At 40.5% G+C, this 15,632-nt stretch overlaps 1 protein-coding gene across 2 annotated transcripts in view; it reads left to right on the plus strand.

The window, feature by feature from the left end:
* Positions 1–854: 854 nt before the first annotated feature.
* LOC149271754 (mitogen-activated protein kinase kinase kinase kinase 3-like) overlaps positions 855–15,632 on the plus strand; it is a 107,325-nt gene continuing 92,547 nt past the window's right edge. For both annotated transcript variants that reach the window (XM_089507142.1, XM_089507143.1), the window contains exon 1: positions 855–950. In XM_089507142.1, the coding sequence (XP_089363268.1) occupies positions 855–950 (96 nt within the window). The remainder of the gene's footprint in view (positions 951–15,632) is intronic.

Consider the following 15,632-nt stretch of genomic DNA (forward strand, 5'->3'; position numbering starts at 1 on the left):
ATTTAAAGCTGACAATAATTGTCACACCCTTTAAGACATATCGATACAGAGGATAGAGGGCCCTGCTCGTGTGAGCTGACAATCTATTTATTCCCATATGAGGCAAAATACGTATACATAGGTGTTTGCATGTCGTATCCCCCAAAATACGTTGTTTCATATGCATCATTGTTACATTGCCCCCATGCCTATCTGCATCATGCATGGTAGCTGTGCAGCCCCCCACCGTGCATCACTCCCTGTGCCCACCCATAGGCATCAGTCAGGCTTGCATACCCCGTGCTTTGTTTACTTTCCTGCTTATTGTCTCCGTTCCCACCGTCGCTGTATTTATTCTCCTCCGTCACCCCTGTGATTCTCACCCCCCCCGTCGGCAATATATACCCTAAAATGCGCCCGGTTACCGTCTGTGTCCCGTGCCCCACTATGCCCCTTCCCTTCTCCCCACCCCTGGCACAGGCCTCTGCCCCCGCACTGCGCCTGCGCACAGGCCCGGCTCGGGAGCCATGTTGAAGGAACTGCGGGGTTTGTATTCTCCAGGCTCCTGGACGTATCTACGATTATACGAGTGACTGGAATCCGAGGCCCGGCCCGGTCTGGGTGTGATAGAGTTCCGGATCTGCACGGCTGGGTGTTAACGTCACAGGGCTCTGAGTGCCCCGCTGCTGATTGCGAGTGGGCTCCGTGTGCCCCCTGCCCTGGTGCGATCAGAGTCCATCCCTCTGACCGAGGTTATAGCGGTGCCTGGGTCCCCCCCTCCTGCAGAGGTGTGAGTGTAAGCGGGCTCCGGGCGCCCCCTGCCCGGCTTTGAGCGTGAGAGGGGTCGGGGTCTGGGTCCCCTCCGGGCGGGCACCATGAGCACGGGCTGTGACCTGTCCCGCAGGAACCCGCAGGAGGACTTCGAGCTCATCCAGAGGATTGGCAGCGGCACCTATGGCGATGTGTACAAGGTAAATACCCCTGGGGCAGAAAGCGAGGGTTTCCATCTTAGCAGGGGGGGGGGGGAATAATATACCCTGCCAGGGGGGAGAATGGGCTGGTACCCCTGCCACAGGCAGATAGTGGGGCAATGTGCCACAGAGCGGTGCAGGAATGAATATGATCTGTCCCAAGGCTTGAGTGGTATATAACACAGGCTAGAATGGTATGTTCCAGCCCCAGGGCACTGCTACAGATGTGAGGACCATGCCAAGCAAAGAGAGATGTACTGGTGGGTAGTATGTGCCAGTGCCGCTAAAACATATACGTAACCGGGTATTTCTAAATGTCACCGGGTGATTGTATGTGTGCCACAAGTGGTAGGAGAAAGGCTGGGGTTTGTAAGTGCCCTCTACCTGCCGATGTTGCCACAGAACTGTAAAAGTTTACTTTATGGAAGCAATGACATGGTTGCCATTTATCCAGACTGGGTGGCAACCTGATTGCAGGGCAAAATCGGTAATAGCATGTCTGGCATGGGACTTGTGCAAGGTTAGGAAAGTTATTTCGTGCGCGGTAAGCAGAAATATATCGAGTGATTGAGAGATGGTGAAAAAGGCATGTGGCAAGGAGCTGTGACGTAGAGCATGATATGCGGGCGTGATGGCATGGGGCCAGGGGGTGCTTGCATGTAAATAAAAGGGGTTCATTCACTAAGGAGGGAGTTGGAAGTAGATGTTGCAGAGCAGTTGCAGTTCCATCTCTCTCTCATCATTTATATCAAGTAGGGCCCACAGGTCGGTTTCTTGAAAGTCACCTCGCTGACTGAGGTTTGCCTTATACAAGGCCAATTCATTCTTCAAGAGGGCTTTGCCAGCAATGGCCCTTTATAATGCATAGTGAGTTTGGGAAGTTGAAACCCCAACTCTCCTGCCGCTAGCCTCTTTAGTGAATAATCCCCTAATGCCCCCTGTGTGGCAGTTTGGCATAAATTGATTGGTGGCTTGTAAAATCCTAGAATCAGAGAGAAAACTTGTTTTATTCACTATAGAAAGAATTGATAAGAGAGTTTGCCGGACAGTTATTGCAGCTTCTTCACTTCCCTTTGCATTATAAACATCCAGCCACAGTGAGCTTCTGTTGCAAGAAGACCCTGGTTGGCCCTGTGTGACGAATCAGTAAGATGTCTTCAAAGTCTCGATACCTGTTGAACTATACATTAAACAGAGCCAACTCAGTCCTTCTAGCTGGCGAAACCTGCCAGTGTTGACCTCCATAATGAAAAGTTAATTCAGAGAGTTAAAACCACAACTCTCCCTTTAGTGAATAAACCCCCTGAAAATTGTTGCTTAGAGCAAGATGTTGGTGTCTGGCTATTGCCCCGTCGACCACTTCTAGACTGCAGAAGATGTAAAGACTGTTGGCCATTATGCCAGCTGCTGAATCGAGGCCAGAGTTTCATTTGTGTAGAACGGAGACACTTCTTTTAGAATGAGGACGGACATCAGTGTGTAGAGCAACTTGGGCATTACAACTGGATATGGTGGACTTTATCAAAAAGAAACAAGGCCTACTAATACTGTGCTAAAGGGCCAGAAAGGCAGCGGGAACAAGATAACAAGAGTTTGCCAAAAAGGCAATGGGAGATGAACACTGATAGTAGCTCGCTGGGGTCAGCCATGGTACTGTCACAAGGTGTTAAATGTGAGAGATGTTCCTAGAGTTACTGCCAGTAAGTGTTGGAACAGTATAAGGACACGAAACGTGAGCTGTGACACATGGTACACCGACACTGGGACTGAAACCCGAGAACTGTTGTTGAAATTGCTTGTTGGCACACAGAACTATACCAGCCACGTCTATTGACTCATACACTGCATACTTCTGCTGCTTAAAATCAGGCCCCGAGGCTGATATTTCTTAGTGGGAAGCTGTAGTGTTGCTTATGGCCAACGGAAATGAATGGTCCTTTCACTATCGTGGTAAGAGGTATTTGATATTTGGCACTCCAGATGTTATTTAACTGCATAGTCCATCATCCACAGCCACTGGTGTGCCAGACAAGGTAAAGTGAGTGCAGCGTGTAACGTTATGCCCTTTAATGAGTTAATTTGCACTTTCTGGGTTTTTTGGGGGTGGTTTATAACCAAATACCTTAGTCTTGCGATGTTCTTGGCTATTCTGGGGGAAATGCAAGGATTATGAACATTTGAAGGGATCTGATATGAAGCTTTTTTCCATGTTATTATTTTTTTGTTATTCTTTTGTTTTATAACCTGTAGAAATATTCGTAAAGATTACATTTGCAGTATTGTAACCTGCTCAGAAAATACTTAGACATTTTACAAATTGCTATTCATGTTATCAGAATGCATTATATCCTTAATAATTTTTTTACATTTTAATAAATTTATAATTATTTTTTTACACATTTTTTACATTTTTATTTTATTTATATTGTGTGATATGTACAAGGAGGGATCTTTTTGCTCATTACGGCATGTTAGACACTCATTCTAGAACGCTCTTAATTCAGTATTTTTGCGGAAAGAGTAAATGCATTTAACAGTGATATTGAATGGGCTTCACTAGATTCCCAGCAATGTGTTTATTAGCAGTCATGTCCTAACAAGGAATCTGGCTTGTTCTGCTGCAGTTAAAGATGAGGGTCAGGATGAAAATCCATGTGTCATTGCTTTATTCTGCTTTTTTAATACTGATGGGATGGGGTCAGCTTCCAGGAACACATGGGAAAAGAAAATGATGGAACAGAGAAGCCGGAGCATTGTGTATGTTTCTGAGCGGTAACGTCGTGTCTCCTTCCGAGCAGGCCTCGTCTTGCTTCTCCTGTTGACGTTGCTCCATGCTTGGTGTGCAGCATCGTACATTCTTTGGTCTCTGTATCCATGTTATTTACTCTGCCTTTTATTTTGTGGTTTCTACACTCCGTCTGTTGAATGAACTGGCTGTATTCTATATCTGTTAGTAATGATTTTTTTTTTAACCTTTTTGTATTAATTTATAATTCCACACATTTAGAAAACACCAAGAATGCAGAGAAATTAAGAGAAAGGAGGATAACCACTGTTTAAATTCATATTTGTTAGCCTACATTGCACATTGTGATGCGGCCTCTGCTTCTTGGTAAAGATATACTAAGCTGTGAGTTATTAGAGGTATTTTGGTCCTTGTGCAGCTCAGTCAAAAGAAGCTGGTGAACTGTAGCATCGCTTAATTATTTGCATTATTTGTGTGATATTTGATTTCATTGTCACAGTGACTTTACAACAACATGTTGTGTTTTTGTTGGATTTTGTTTTAATTTGTGCATTTGGTCAGTTGATGTAGTTGTTGGGACACCTTCTTGGCATGATGGCACGCTAGTTGGCCGATGGACAAGCACACTGGAAGTGATGGTCCAAGCAGCTCTCCACAGAAAGGAGGGACAGAGGGCCTTTTAAATGATGCGTAAAACAACAAACATTGGCGTGACACATTCTTTAATACGAGCATTGGCAATACAGTTAGATGACACCGTTTAGTGAGTAATTCCCACAGTCTGGCAGTTAGTATCCTCTTACCCTGAGGGTGGGTTTGGTTTTAATTCATCTAAAAGGGGCTACAGTTGCATTTCATTTGTTCTATATGTTGGCTGTTTATGAGTAGTAACTGTTTGTTTACATTCATGTATCTATATGTGACACTGACAGATTCACTTTGAGTCCTGAGTCCCTGAATCAGTGTTATTACGGGATCTATTTCAGTTCCCCCACATGCTCTTCGCGTTGTAATGTTGTGATGCGGTTTGCTGCGACTGGTAGATGAGTGGAAAATACTTGAGAAATGGTTACAGTGAGATCCAATTGTTTAATAATTGGAATATGTGAAAAATGACCAAGCCTGTTCTTTTAATATAGGTAGGAATGCAAGATTAATGTTTGCCCGTGCAAGTTTATAGCATAATTACAATACATTCTTTTACTGAAAAAAATTGACATATAATGCAAAAGAGTCTTTGTTCAGAGTGTTACAGAACAGTTGGCCAGTTTCGGCTTTGATAATTCTTTTATAAGCAGACAGCCTTTTGTGGAATTCGGCATTTGTAAAGGTGGATTAAGTTTAAGAATAACTTCTTGCAGAGTGTTTTTTTAGTGCATTACCAATAAAAACAAATCAGTCCCTAAATTGTCATATCCCTAAACTGGTGCTTCTCAAACCCAGGAGCAGGAAGATCATGACTTCAAAGCTATATTTGGTGGCGCACCTTATCATTTTTTGATTACTTTATATAGACCTGTAAAGCGTGTTAATTTCACTTCTTTGAAAGAATAGAATTATGTAGATTTTTTTCCAGGGATCAATGAAGCCGATTTTGTTTACACCACCGGTGTATACTCCGGGACCTGTGTGCATCTGCACATTAATTTGGGGTTCACTAGGATCCAACGCGTTCTTCACTGTTAGGGTTTAGTACTGATCCCAGCTGGACATGTCACTGACACGCTAGTCAGCTGAACAGACTAACGTGCCACTTAAGCAAAAGGGGCCAGAGCTTAGAGTTTCTACTTAGTGTCAGGTGAGCCGGGCAGCTGCCTGGGGTGCCTGGATCAGAGAAGTCATCCCAGATACAGTTCCCTATGGGTAGATGTTGGTCTGATACTTTACAGGGGTGCATGAGAGACGTGCACAAGACATCCATGCTTACTTGGCAAATATCTAAATGTATAACAAAAGAGATGGCATGCACGTGTATGGGGTGACAAAGTGGGTGCTATTTGAGGCCTGGCCCTGCAGATAAGCATTACAAAGAGAAATGGTCTGATGGCCATGAGGAGGCCTCTTGGACTTCATTCTATTTCATTCTTTTTTGTTAAGAGCAACAGTTTCTTCTAAACCAGGTAAATGTGCCGTAAGTAAAAGCGTAACCACACATCTATTTATGTTTAAAAGCCTAAATTAACCACTTTTCACTTTCATATCTGTTGTTCTATAAACAAGAATTAAAGGACGTACCCACAAACTAAAATAGATATGGGTGGATGCTACCCTCCCTGTAATGCGACACACACACCTCTCCGTAAACCTTATTGCCGGGTACCACCAACTTATTATGGTGCGCACAGCCTCCCCCACCTCATTTACGTGGCTTTCACATGGCGGCAGGGCCCGTAAAAAGCAGGACCCAAGCTTGCTTTTTCTTGCACCCTCTAACAGCTATAAGGTGAAGATCTCTGGGCTATAACATCATGGCCTGGTGCTATTTAGCTTAGTGAGGGAGCAAGATATTGACATCTGTGCTGAAGAAGAACTGCTCATGGATGGCAACCAGAGGGGCCTGCTGCCAGCACTGCCCTAGACCTTGGCTTAAATATGTATCTGTTGTCAGCATATTACACCCATACATTTATATATATATTTTATTTATTTTTTTCTTTCTAACTGAGAAGTGGATTAGTGACTCCAGCCACTATTGAGATTTATCTGTATGATTAACAGAGACCTTTCCTCTTTTGAATTTAGTTATCGGCTTAAAACAGGTTGGTAGAAAGCCAAAAACAATACCGTGAATGGCAAACAATGCCCACATTTATAACGCTTTCAAAGATCCATACACTAACGCATGCCAGAGTTGTCTAAATGTGACAATCAAATCCCTAAATTCCTGTTTTATTGACAGACTGTATTTAACAAAAGAAAAATGAGTTTTTTGGATATTATCCAAATGAAACTTACTTTGTAACGTTATCCTTCTATTGTCTGCCATGAATTCATTTCCAGCTACTCACTTCACTCAAAGTGTACCTTAAAGTGTCTTTTTTTTGTTGTTTTTTTTTTAAGAAGTATGCCTATTTATTTCATTGTAATAGGTGTGTATAGCAGACTTTTCTTATGGAAACCTGCAACCTACCAGTCCTTAATAATAAGGTACACTTATTACATTTTATTTATATAGTGTCAAGAGATTCTATAATGCAATTATAAAAAGGGTGGATTAAAAGTTATGTAGAAAATATAAGATACTTGATCCCCTCCCTGGTTGAAATTATGCGCTTGATATCTTAAAACCCTACCCCAAACACAGCCACTGGATATCCAGGGCCCTCATGAGCTTCCTTCAAGGGGGGCTAAACCTCTCCTCCCACTTTTACCATTTTACCATATTTTAGGGAGCCATTGATAATTCTAATAATGTAGCTTTATTCTTATGTTTGGTCCGAGCGACAGGCATATCATAAAAAGTAAAGGTTATGATTTGCTCTATACAAGCCTGTCGTTCCTCGTGGGCCACTCACTCTGTGCGATTAACTTACTGTTCATTATTACATTGTGACCAAGTTGCGTAGTTTGATTTTGTGTAACTTGCAATAAACAATACACTTATGTCAATATGGACACGTCGGAAAGGAAACCTGCTCTGAATTCAGAGAAGTGCAGTTTAAAGGGGAACCCACATGTAAAAATATTTTTCTCTAACAGCAATGTAGATTAGCATCAACAAAAACTTGGTTTTATCTCATTTTGTTCCAATAATTGTCCTTTGTCTGCAGACCTGGCAACCATTATTGTCAGTCATATGATATTTTGGGTAACTTTCCCTACTTAAACACCACACTTAGCTGCTTCTTTATGGCAAAGCTAATGAAGTCCTATTTAATGAAGTCCATAAAGGACACTGGGACGGGGAGGCCAGCTTCTGGAGGAGAAAGAATGGACTGAGAACTAAAGGTATGAAGACAGGAAACTGAAGGATCTGGCAAGGGAACTGGAGAGGAACTGAGCTGGGGGCAGCTGTTGCAGGTGGCAATAGAGCAGCAGCATAGCAGCACCGCTACTGTTACACCAGCCAGGAAGCCGCACTGAAAGAGGCGACAACCCTTGTATGTGTGTATGAAGGGAAGTGAGGAATTACGAACAACTTTATTGATAGACAAAATGCTTATAAAGTAGTATTTTCTGGAGACTAATGATTTGTCACCTTAGCTTTCAGGGTGTGTTTCTATAGTATTGTGACTCAATACTGAGCTGACCAGGTTTTTTCAATAAAATACACACGTTTTGTTTTAGCTGTAAGAATAGGCAGATAATTTGATGTTTGGCGCATCTGGTCTGCCTGACAATTCTGCCGTAAAGACTCAAACCTTAAAAGTGGTATAAACACCTCTGCCCTGCTGTTACGAGTGCCTTTAGCTATATAACCCAGCACAGCCATAATCACTGCTGAGTCCCTCTCTTCTGTTGTAGCTGGCAGCACAGCCCCCTAGTACTACATTATGTCTTTGGATTGCTACATCCTAAGTGCATTATTTTACATTTATCAACATGAACGCCACCTGTCATGCTTTCCACCATTTACTTCGTCATTAGCCATCATAAGGCTTCTCGCGATGCAAAACTAAGAAGTGGTTCAATTGTTTTAATGGCGAAGGTCATGCCAAGTTTGATATGGTGCCCTCTGATATGGAGGGTGAAGCTTTGACAGCTGGAGTCCAATGCACGCAGGCCTCTCAAATACTGGGTGACTGGCTCCCTTGAATGTTGTAGGGGAACTACAGTCTTATTGCAAAAGAAACTATTAACTATAATGGTCAATAGCTTATAAATGAGTTTTTTATGTACCGATAAATTGCATATCTCTTGCTCAGCCGCATGCTGGGTCTCCTCAATCTAAGCGGTTGATTGTTTATACCTTTAAATTTGTATAGACATGATTTAGTGATTAATGTAGATCTTTCAAGACAGCAAAAAAGAACATTAGATTAAAAAAAAGGCCCAATATGATGTGAAATTATCTCTTATACATGAGATTAATATCTCCAAAAATATTAGTGTTAACTGTAAGGTATAGTTTTTAATTGGAATTATGTTTAAAGCTATGTTAGTGATATATTTATATTGCTTGCCTGTCCAGCTTTCTCTTTTATCGCGTTTCTTTCTTTGTCATATCAATAGCAGCTGTTAGTGTTCTTTTACCACAGTTGAGAATACTTTATAATACCTTTTTGTAAGCAAAAGTTATACTTGGTATTTTGAGAAAGCTGCTGAGTGCAAGTAGATTTGAACAAGATTCTGTCTTCATATTTGGGGTGAAGTGAAGCCTGAAGCTTGCTCCCACCACTTACTGCCTAAGCTGAAGACATTGACTGGAATTTACCACCACATTAAAATCTGGAGAAAGTGGAATTATTGATGCTCAAAGTTGCAGCTACCCTTCCAGTATTGCAGAGGAATGCCATAGCTCAGATGGTATATAGCACAGTACGTCAAATATTTAACCTCTTTTTCCAAAAATTGCAAAGCATTTCAAGCCAAACATCAATAGACAGACACCAAGAAGACCAGTGCATTGGTCAGCAATAAAAAACCCCAAAAATTTGGAGTGGACAATCACCTGGAGCAACACACATGAGTATGGAACCCTTGATTGTTGAGCTAGACTTAGATATACTGTGAAACATTAGTGATTTGGCCAGGTGTTTGTTAAAGGGCTAGACTCAAAACTGTGTCTGGTGAAGTAGCAGAAGCAATGCGTCTTCTAACAATTCTTTGCAACCTGACTACACCTACTGGTTTGCTCAGTAGGTAGTGTGTAAGGCTCTTAATCAGAAGGACCTGAGTTTGAGCCCCATTCCACAATGAAAGAAATTAAAATGACTATATACATAACATTGGAAATGTGTTCATCCGTGCTTAATCCAGTGAAGCAACGTAAGTATGCATGGTTTAGGTATAAGGATGTCCTTGATATAAGACAAGGGTCAGGGTAAGCTTTAAACAAAAAGCAGTCAATAGACTAGGTGGACCAAGTGTTTTATGTCAGCCATGCCTGTGGATCAGGAATGTGGTGTCCTTAATGCAATTAGTAGAGACATTTGTGATCCTTGCTTCCAATGTTTGTTTTTTATGGTCATTTTCTGCGAGTGGCTTCTCAATAGTCCCTGCGCTCTACAGTACGTGATCATTGCAATGACTTTTCAAGTGGCAGATTGCACGAAGTTATACAAAATTCTATAGATTGACATTGTTTTTAAAGAAAACAGAAACAACCAACATAAATTGTGTGTATATATATATATATATATAATTTTTTTTTTTTAATTGTCTGAATGACTTAACCCCCAGCTTGAAAATGTTTCTTTAAGTGAGGTTGCCAGACAAGACCATAATTACACAAACTATTTTGTTTGATCACTCATGGGAGAAATACAAAGAAATTGCCTGGCATTACTCTCAGAAACATTTAAATATAGTGTTAGTTCTTTAGAGGTTTTGTCTGACTGTGAGTCAAGTGCATTATAGAGGTAGACTTTTCAACGAATCAGTTCATGTGAACTCGATGAAAATAATTTGACACCAATACTAGTGTGACTTAAAATGCTAATTAGTCTGAATTGTAAAGCCTTCAGTGCATAATACTGACATTTATTAATTTATTTTGGCGTGGGTGATATTGAATATTGAATTAGTTGGCAGATTTCTATCTCAAAATTCCAATGCTTTCAGCAAAGACCTCTGATCTTCCAAGTGATCATGGTTGTGCACTCTGGTTCCCTGTTGACCTCCCTAGACAAACACTACTTGTGAAAGTACTTCCATATGCATTCTTCAGAATGGGGGGGAAAAGGTTGGTACCAAGGGGAAAATCTGCAGCTGCACTCCTTCTCCATGGTCCAACAATTCTTTCCACTGATTCAAGCCAATGCGAGCTCTTTCCACGCATGCACACAAGGTCTGAACAGCCCAACACATCTCCGACATGGCAACTAGCTGTAAGATGAGGAAAGGGGCAAATGTGTATGGGGAGATTCCATGGAACCCTTGGTGCATTGGCAAAAAGGCCTCCATGTAAATTTAAAGGGATCTTTAAGCTATTAAAATGCATATGATGGCTTGATTGCCTCTTTGAAAGAGCCTGGTATCCCACACAGCCCCCTCTATAAAGAATACACTGTGACAGAATGAGCTGTCATACAGGGGCCCAAGGTACTCAGAGATGGCTCCAGCCTGGCTGCCAAACAGGCAGGAACTCCATTGTTAAACTAATCCCATTAACAGGATGGCTACCAGGGGGATATTCAGTAGCTAAAGGGGATTAAAGGTTGGGTTGTGTACCTGTTTATTGAAGTTCTGTGGCTATATGAGTCTATGTTTTACAACAATAAACTGTTCATTCCTGCTGTACTCAGTTCAAGGTAGTTGTGTCTACTTATTGGGTACACATAGCAGGGTTCCAAGGTGCGCATGCTGACTGGTGCTGGAAGTGATTCCGGGGACAACAGGAGGATACATGTGGGTGATCTAATTCATGTATTTATCCAAAGTCCTTGCCAGAAATGACCCGTACCTTGTATTTTTAACCAGATAAGTGGTGATGAAATTGTTCTCTCTTTTTTTTTTTTTTATGAATTATGTTTTTTAAAGTTTGGTATAATTTTTTTTTTTTAACATTCCAAAATACTTAGTGACCTGTAAAAAAAAACAAACACTTATTTGTAACACCGTTCAGTAAGTTTTGGTATACATGTATGTAAACTAGAATGTTAACACGTGGGTGGATAGAGTGTCTGTAATTTTGTAAAGGCATTCTAAGAATGTCCAGAGACTGCCTGTGAAACTGAAAGGAGATAAGATAATATATATCTTATAATAAATAACATTATTATTTCTTGACTTGTATAATGCCATCATATGTATATGGATATGAAAACAAATTTTATGCATAGGTTATTTCATTGTGCTTTTTTCTTTCCTGTAAACATATGACCGTTTACAACATAGTTTACACATTTTTCATTCTAATCATAATAATATGAAATATGTATTTCCCCTTCTCGAAATGCAACAATAAACACTGCATCAATAATTCAAACAATATATGTTTTTGACATGTTTATATAATATGTAATAATAATAATTGTTAAGAAGATCAAAATAATGGAGAAAAAAAAGCCCCCCCCCGTCAAACTCCATCCTTGAACCCTGAACACATAAGAATTTATAAGAGAAATGTTTCTTTTCTTTGTAAAAGCTCCATGTAAAGGTCCTGTACATATCATTCCGCTCTGATCCTGCCCTTGTTCTCATATTATTCCAGCTCACCTTTACTTCACAGCGAGCTTCGGTTATACACGCCAGCTTACGTCTGGGTATGTTTACCGAGCTGGAAAATCAAGAGGTGCCTTCTCCAAAGCTGCATATGGCTTGAGAAGCCCCGAGGGTTTCTGAGAAGCAGCAACTTATTTCTTTCTTTCTTAACATTCCAGATTCCTCTGTCTGCCGACATATTTCATGTCTGTGGATGGAAATATTCATTTAAAAATCTAGGGTTGTTCTTGTTTCCTCATATAAAACTACTGATAAGATATCTGTTACTTGGTAATGAATTGGCACGCTGAACTCTTTAGTTTACCCACCAGTTACTTTATAACGCATGAACACACACAAACACACACACCGTATTAAAACGCATTTAATTAAACAAACTGCCATAATATAACATCATATATAGATATTGTATATATTACATGCATCAGATATCTTAAATATCTTTTAAGACTTGTGCAAACCCTTTTGGAAAGCTGACCCTGTGCCCGGTTTCTGAGTTAATTAAGCTCCCTAAATAGATAGAAACGTAGAATTTGACAGCAGATAAGAACCATTCGGCCCGTCTAGTCTGCCGATTTTTTTTCCCTGATTTAAGGATTAATCAGTCTCTGGTCTCCTCTTTCTCATCTTAGATTAGCTGTATGCCTGACGCATGCGTGTATTAAAATCTACCACCGTAATTATCGTTTTTCCGACCTTTTTCAAGTAGGCAATTCAGAAGTTGTTTTTTTTTTGTGCCTTAGCAATGGTCTGTCCATTATTGGAATGATTTATTTTTCTCTCTGGTAATAGTTAGTAGCATGTGTCAGCGTGTTATCGCAAGCATGTTAAGTAATTTAACGTCTTATATTTCTTCTTTTCAGTACAAGTAGCGGAATCCCATCTGTTCTAGACCTTTTAACATTTTCGTTCTGTTTCATTTACTTGATTTAAGTCGGCATTATACCACATTAAAGAGAAAAAGACGTCTTCAGATGGTAGCTGTCACATATATTGTGCTTGAAATGGAAATTTAACCCTATACATTGTACGTTGCTGAATATCCAGCCCAAATTCAATCGCACTAAAAGCAGAAATGAAGAAATTATTTCTGTGTTGAAACTGCATATGCTCTTTTGTACCCACTTTTCAATGTCCTTTCTCTCGGAGGTAATACTTTGATAAATTGAATTGGCAGAAGAAATACGTGTTTCAATTGCCTTGGGTATCCCTTTGTGGTGGAGACCTACAGTGTGGTGGCACAGCCACCGTTTGTAAACTTGATGAATATTTTTCTGATTTATTCGTAAGCATATTCTTACATTTCTTTCCTGCATTCTGTTATGTTTCCAGGTTTTTGCATCTGGACTTGCATTTTTTCTGTGTCTTCTAACTTCAGATTATTTCCTTTTACTATTTTAGTAATAGGGTCTCCCACCTGTAAAAATTGTATGTCGTTGGGTCCCCCCCTCCAGATTACACCTTTTATATGTTAACTAAGGTGTAGCCCCAAAGTAGAGGGGCTGCCTAACTGTTGGTGGGGCTTTAAGATGGTGGCGTTAGTTGGAGAGCCCTACATGGGGCAGAACTGTGCGGTGTTGTAGCAAATTGGCACCTCCTGAATTATCCAGATGAACAAAATTGGATCGAAATGAGGAAGGATTTAGGCGATTGTTCCATTTTAATCCTCTTCGTCGGAAATGCCACTCAATATGTCCTTTTATGATGTAGGGCTCAGACCGTGTCTCCATGTTCCTTTTCAAATGCTAGCATCCTGTCCTTTCTGCATTGCTAACATTAATTGCTAGAAGTCAATGGAATTTACTCCAAAAAAACATTGACTTGGTTAAAAAAGATGAATTATGATATTTGATCATTTTTTGTCGTATGTGGTACTTATTATTAAGGAAGTGTTGTTTTTTGCCATATTAAGCGTACTTGTTTGTCACTTTGTTATTCCTGTCATCTGACCCACTGCTGATTCTTATCCAAACTCCTTTACTGGTTGGAATGAGATTTCTTCAAACTGCTGACCTTGAAACGTTTCTGACATTCCCGGCCTAACTTATTTTATCGTTCCAGCAAGGTTACATATTTTTGGCTGTGAGGTTTTGGCTACAGTAATATTTTGTTTCAGTGGATCAACATATTCATAGAACGAGATGTGAAGTTAAAAAAAGTTTGGTTTTTTTGTAAGACCACAGCTTCCCTTCTTCAGATGTAAGGAAAATGTAATATGTGGACTCGGGCATTCTTTCTGTAAAAGGAACTATGATTCAGCGTCGGCATAAGCTCCTTGTGACCTTAGACACGTCTTAGCCAAAGTTAAATTGTATGCTTTTCAGAGCATGAATGCGGAAGGGCTTATGATGTTCGCATTAAACAGCAATAAACGATTAAAAGCTGTACACAAAGTTTGGGATGAAAAGCTAAGGAAGTTCTATCGGCGAGAGACACAAAAAGAGTGGAGATAAGGTGCATTGTACCCACTTCACATAAAGGGTAACATTGTTTGCTAAATGGTTCTTTACACTTTATAGACAAATAAGTAGAAATGAAGAACCAACCACAAAATATTGACTTGACATTTATTCATAGAGGTCAATAAAATATAGAGCAGGCAATATTTAGAGGCTGTTGCGACCGGGCTTCTTTACTAGTGACTAATGCAAATCACATTGATCCTGCCATAGTGTGAATAACAAATAGAAGCATATAGACATAGGCAAGGAGCACAGGGTGGACCTGCAGGGCACTTGTTGATCTGTGCTAAAGCTGGACTTACCTGCAACGTTAAGCCCTTTTGAACATCCATATGGATGTTCATTGAGACCAAAGTTCCAGGTCGATTTCTTCAGCTCTTGATGTGCTGGGCTGAGCCAGGCCAAACCAGGTGTTGGGCTCAAGCCCAACGTGAATAAATACATTCAAACCATTATATTTTTAACCAGGAGCTTACTAGCAAAATTGCCCTACTGTCCCATTTTTATATTTAGTAAGGAACTGGGCTGATTAAAAAAAATACAATGGTAGGCGACCAGATGGGTAAGGTCAGTGGATTGTCCTGTCTCTAATCCTGCCCTGCTTCTTCCTGTGCCCCCCAGTGAAGGCTCTCAGTTTGGGGGTATGGTAAAGTGAACTCCAACAAAAAATTTCTTTTCTTTTAAGGCACTTAAGGGCTTTCAAGGAAAAAAATACAAATTTCTGCAAACTTTAGGGTGAAGATTTATTCTAGATGTTGTATATTATTAAATAGTCGTAAAGAGATATGTGTGAAGATGTCACAGAAGTTTATGTACAGCAGTACATTTTTAGAGGCCATCACTAGCTGGCTCCTGAGATTTGTCTGGTCCTGTGTTTATGTGGTGTGTCAGCCCACTGTAAATAGACCCGCAAAATACATTGGGGCCTTAAAATACACAAATACTGATGTATGCTTAGTTTTTGGCAGAATATTGCTAACAAGATCTTGCAGGGGATGTTGTGAAATCAAGAGAAGAAGCAAGATATTTTCCATACTTGCGTTCAATGTGCTTATTAAACCTACCTGGTGGTTATGCACAGACAGTCAGGCTAACCATGGTCAGAATGCCAGGTGTTGGACAGACCAAGTTTAGATACTGGAGACCCAG

Source organism: Sceloporus occidentalis, unplaced genomic scaffold, assembly GCF_023333645.1.
Source record: "Sceloporus occidentalis isolate IW3139 unplaced genomic scaffold, rSceOcc1.0.p SCAF_463, whole genome shotgun sequence".
Classification (NCBI taxonomy): domain Eukaryota; kingdom Metazoa; phylum Chordata; class Lepidosauria; order Squamata; family Phrynosomatidae; genus Sceloporus; species Sceloporus occidentalis.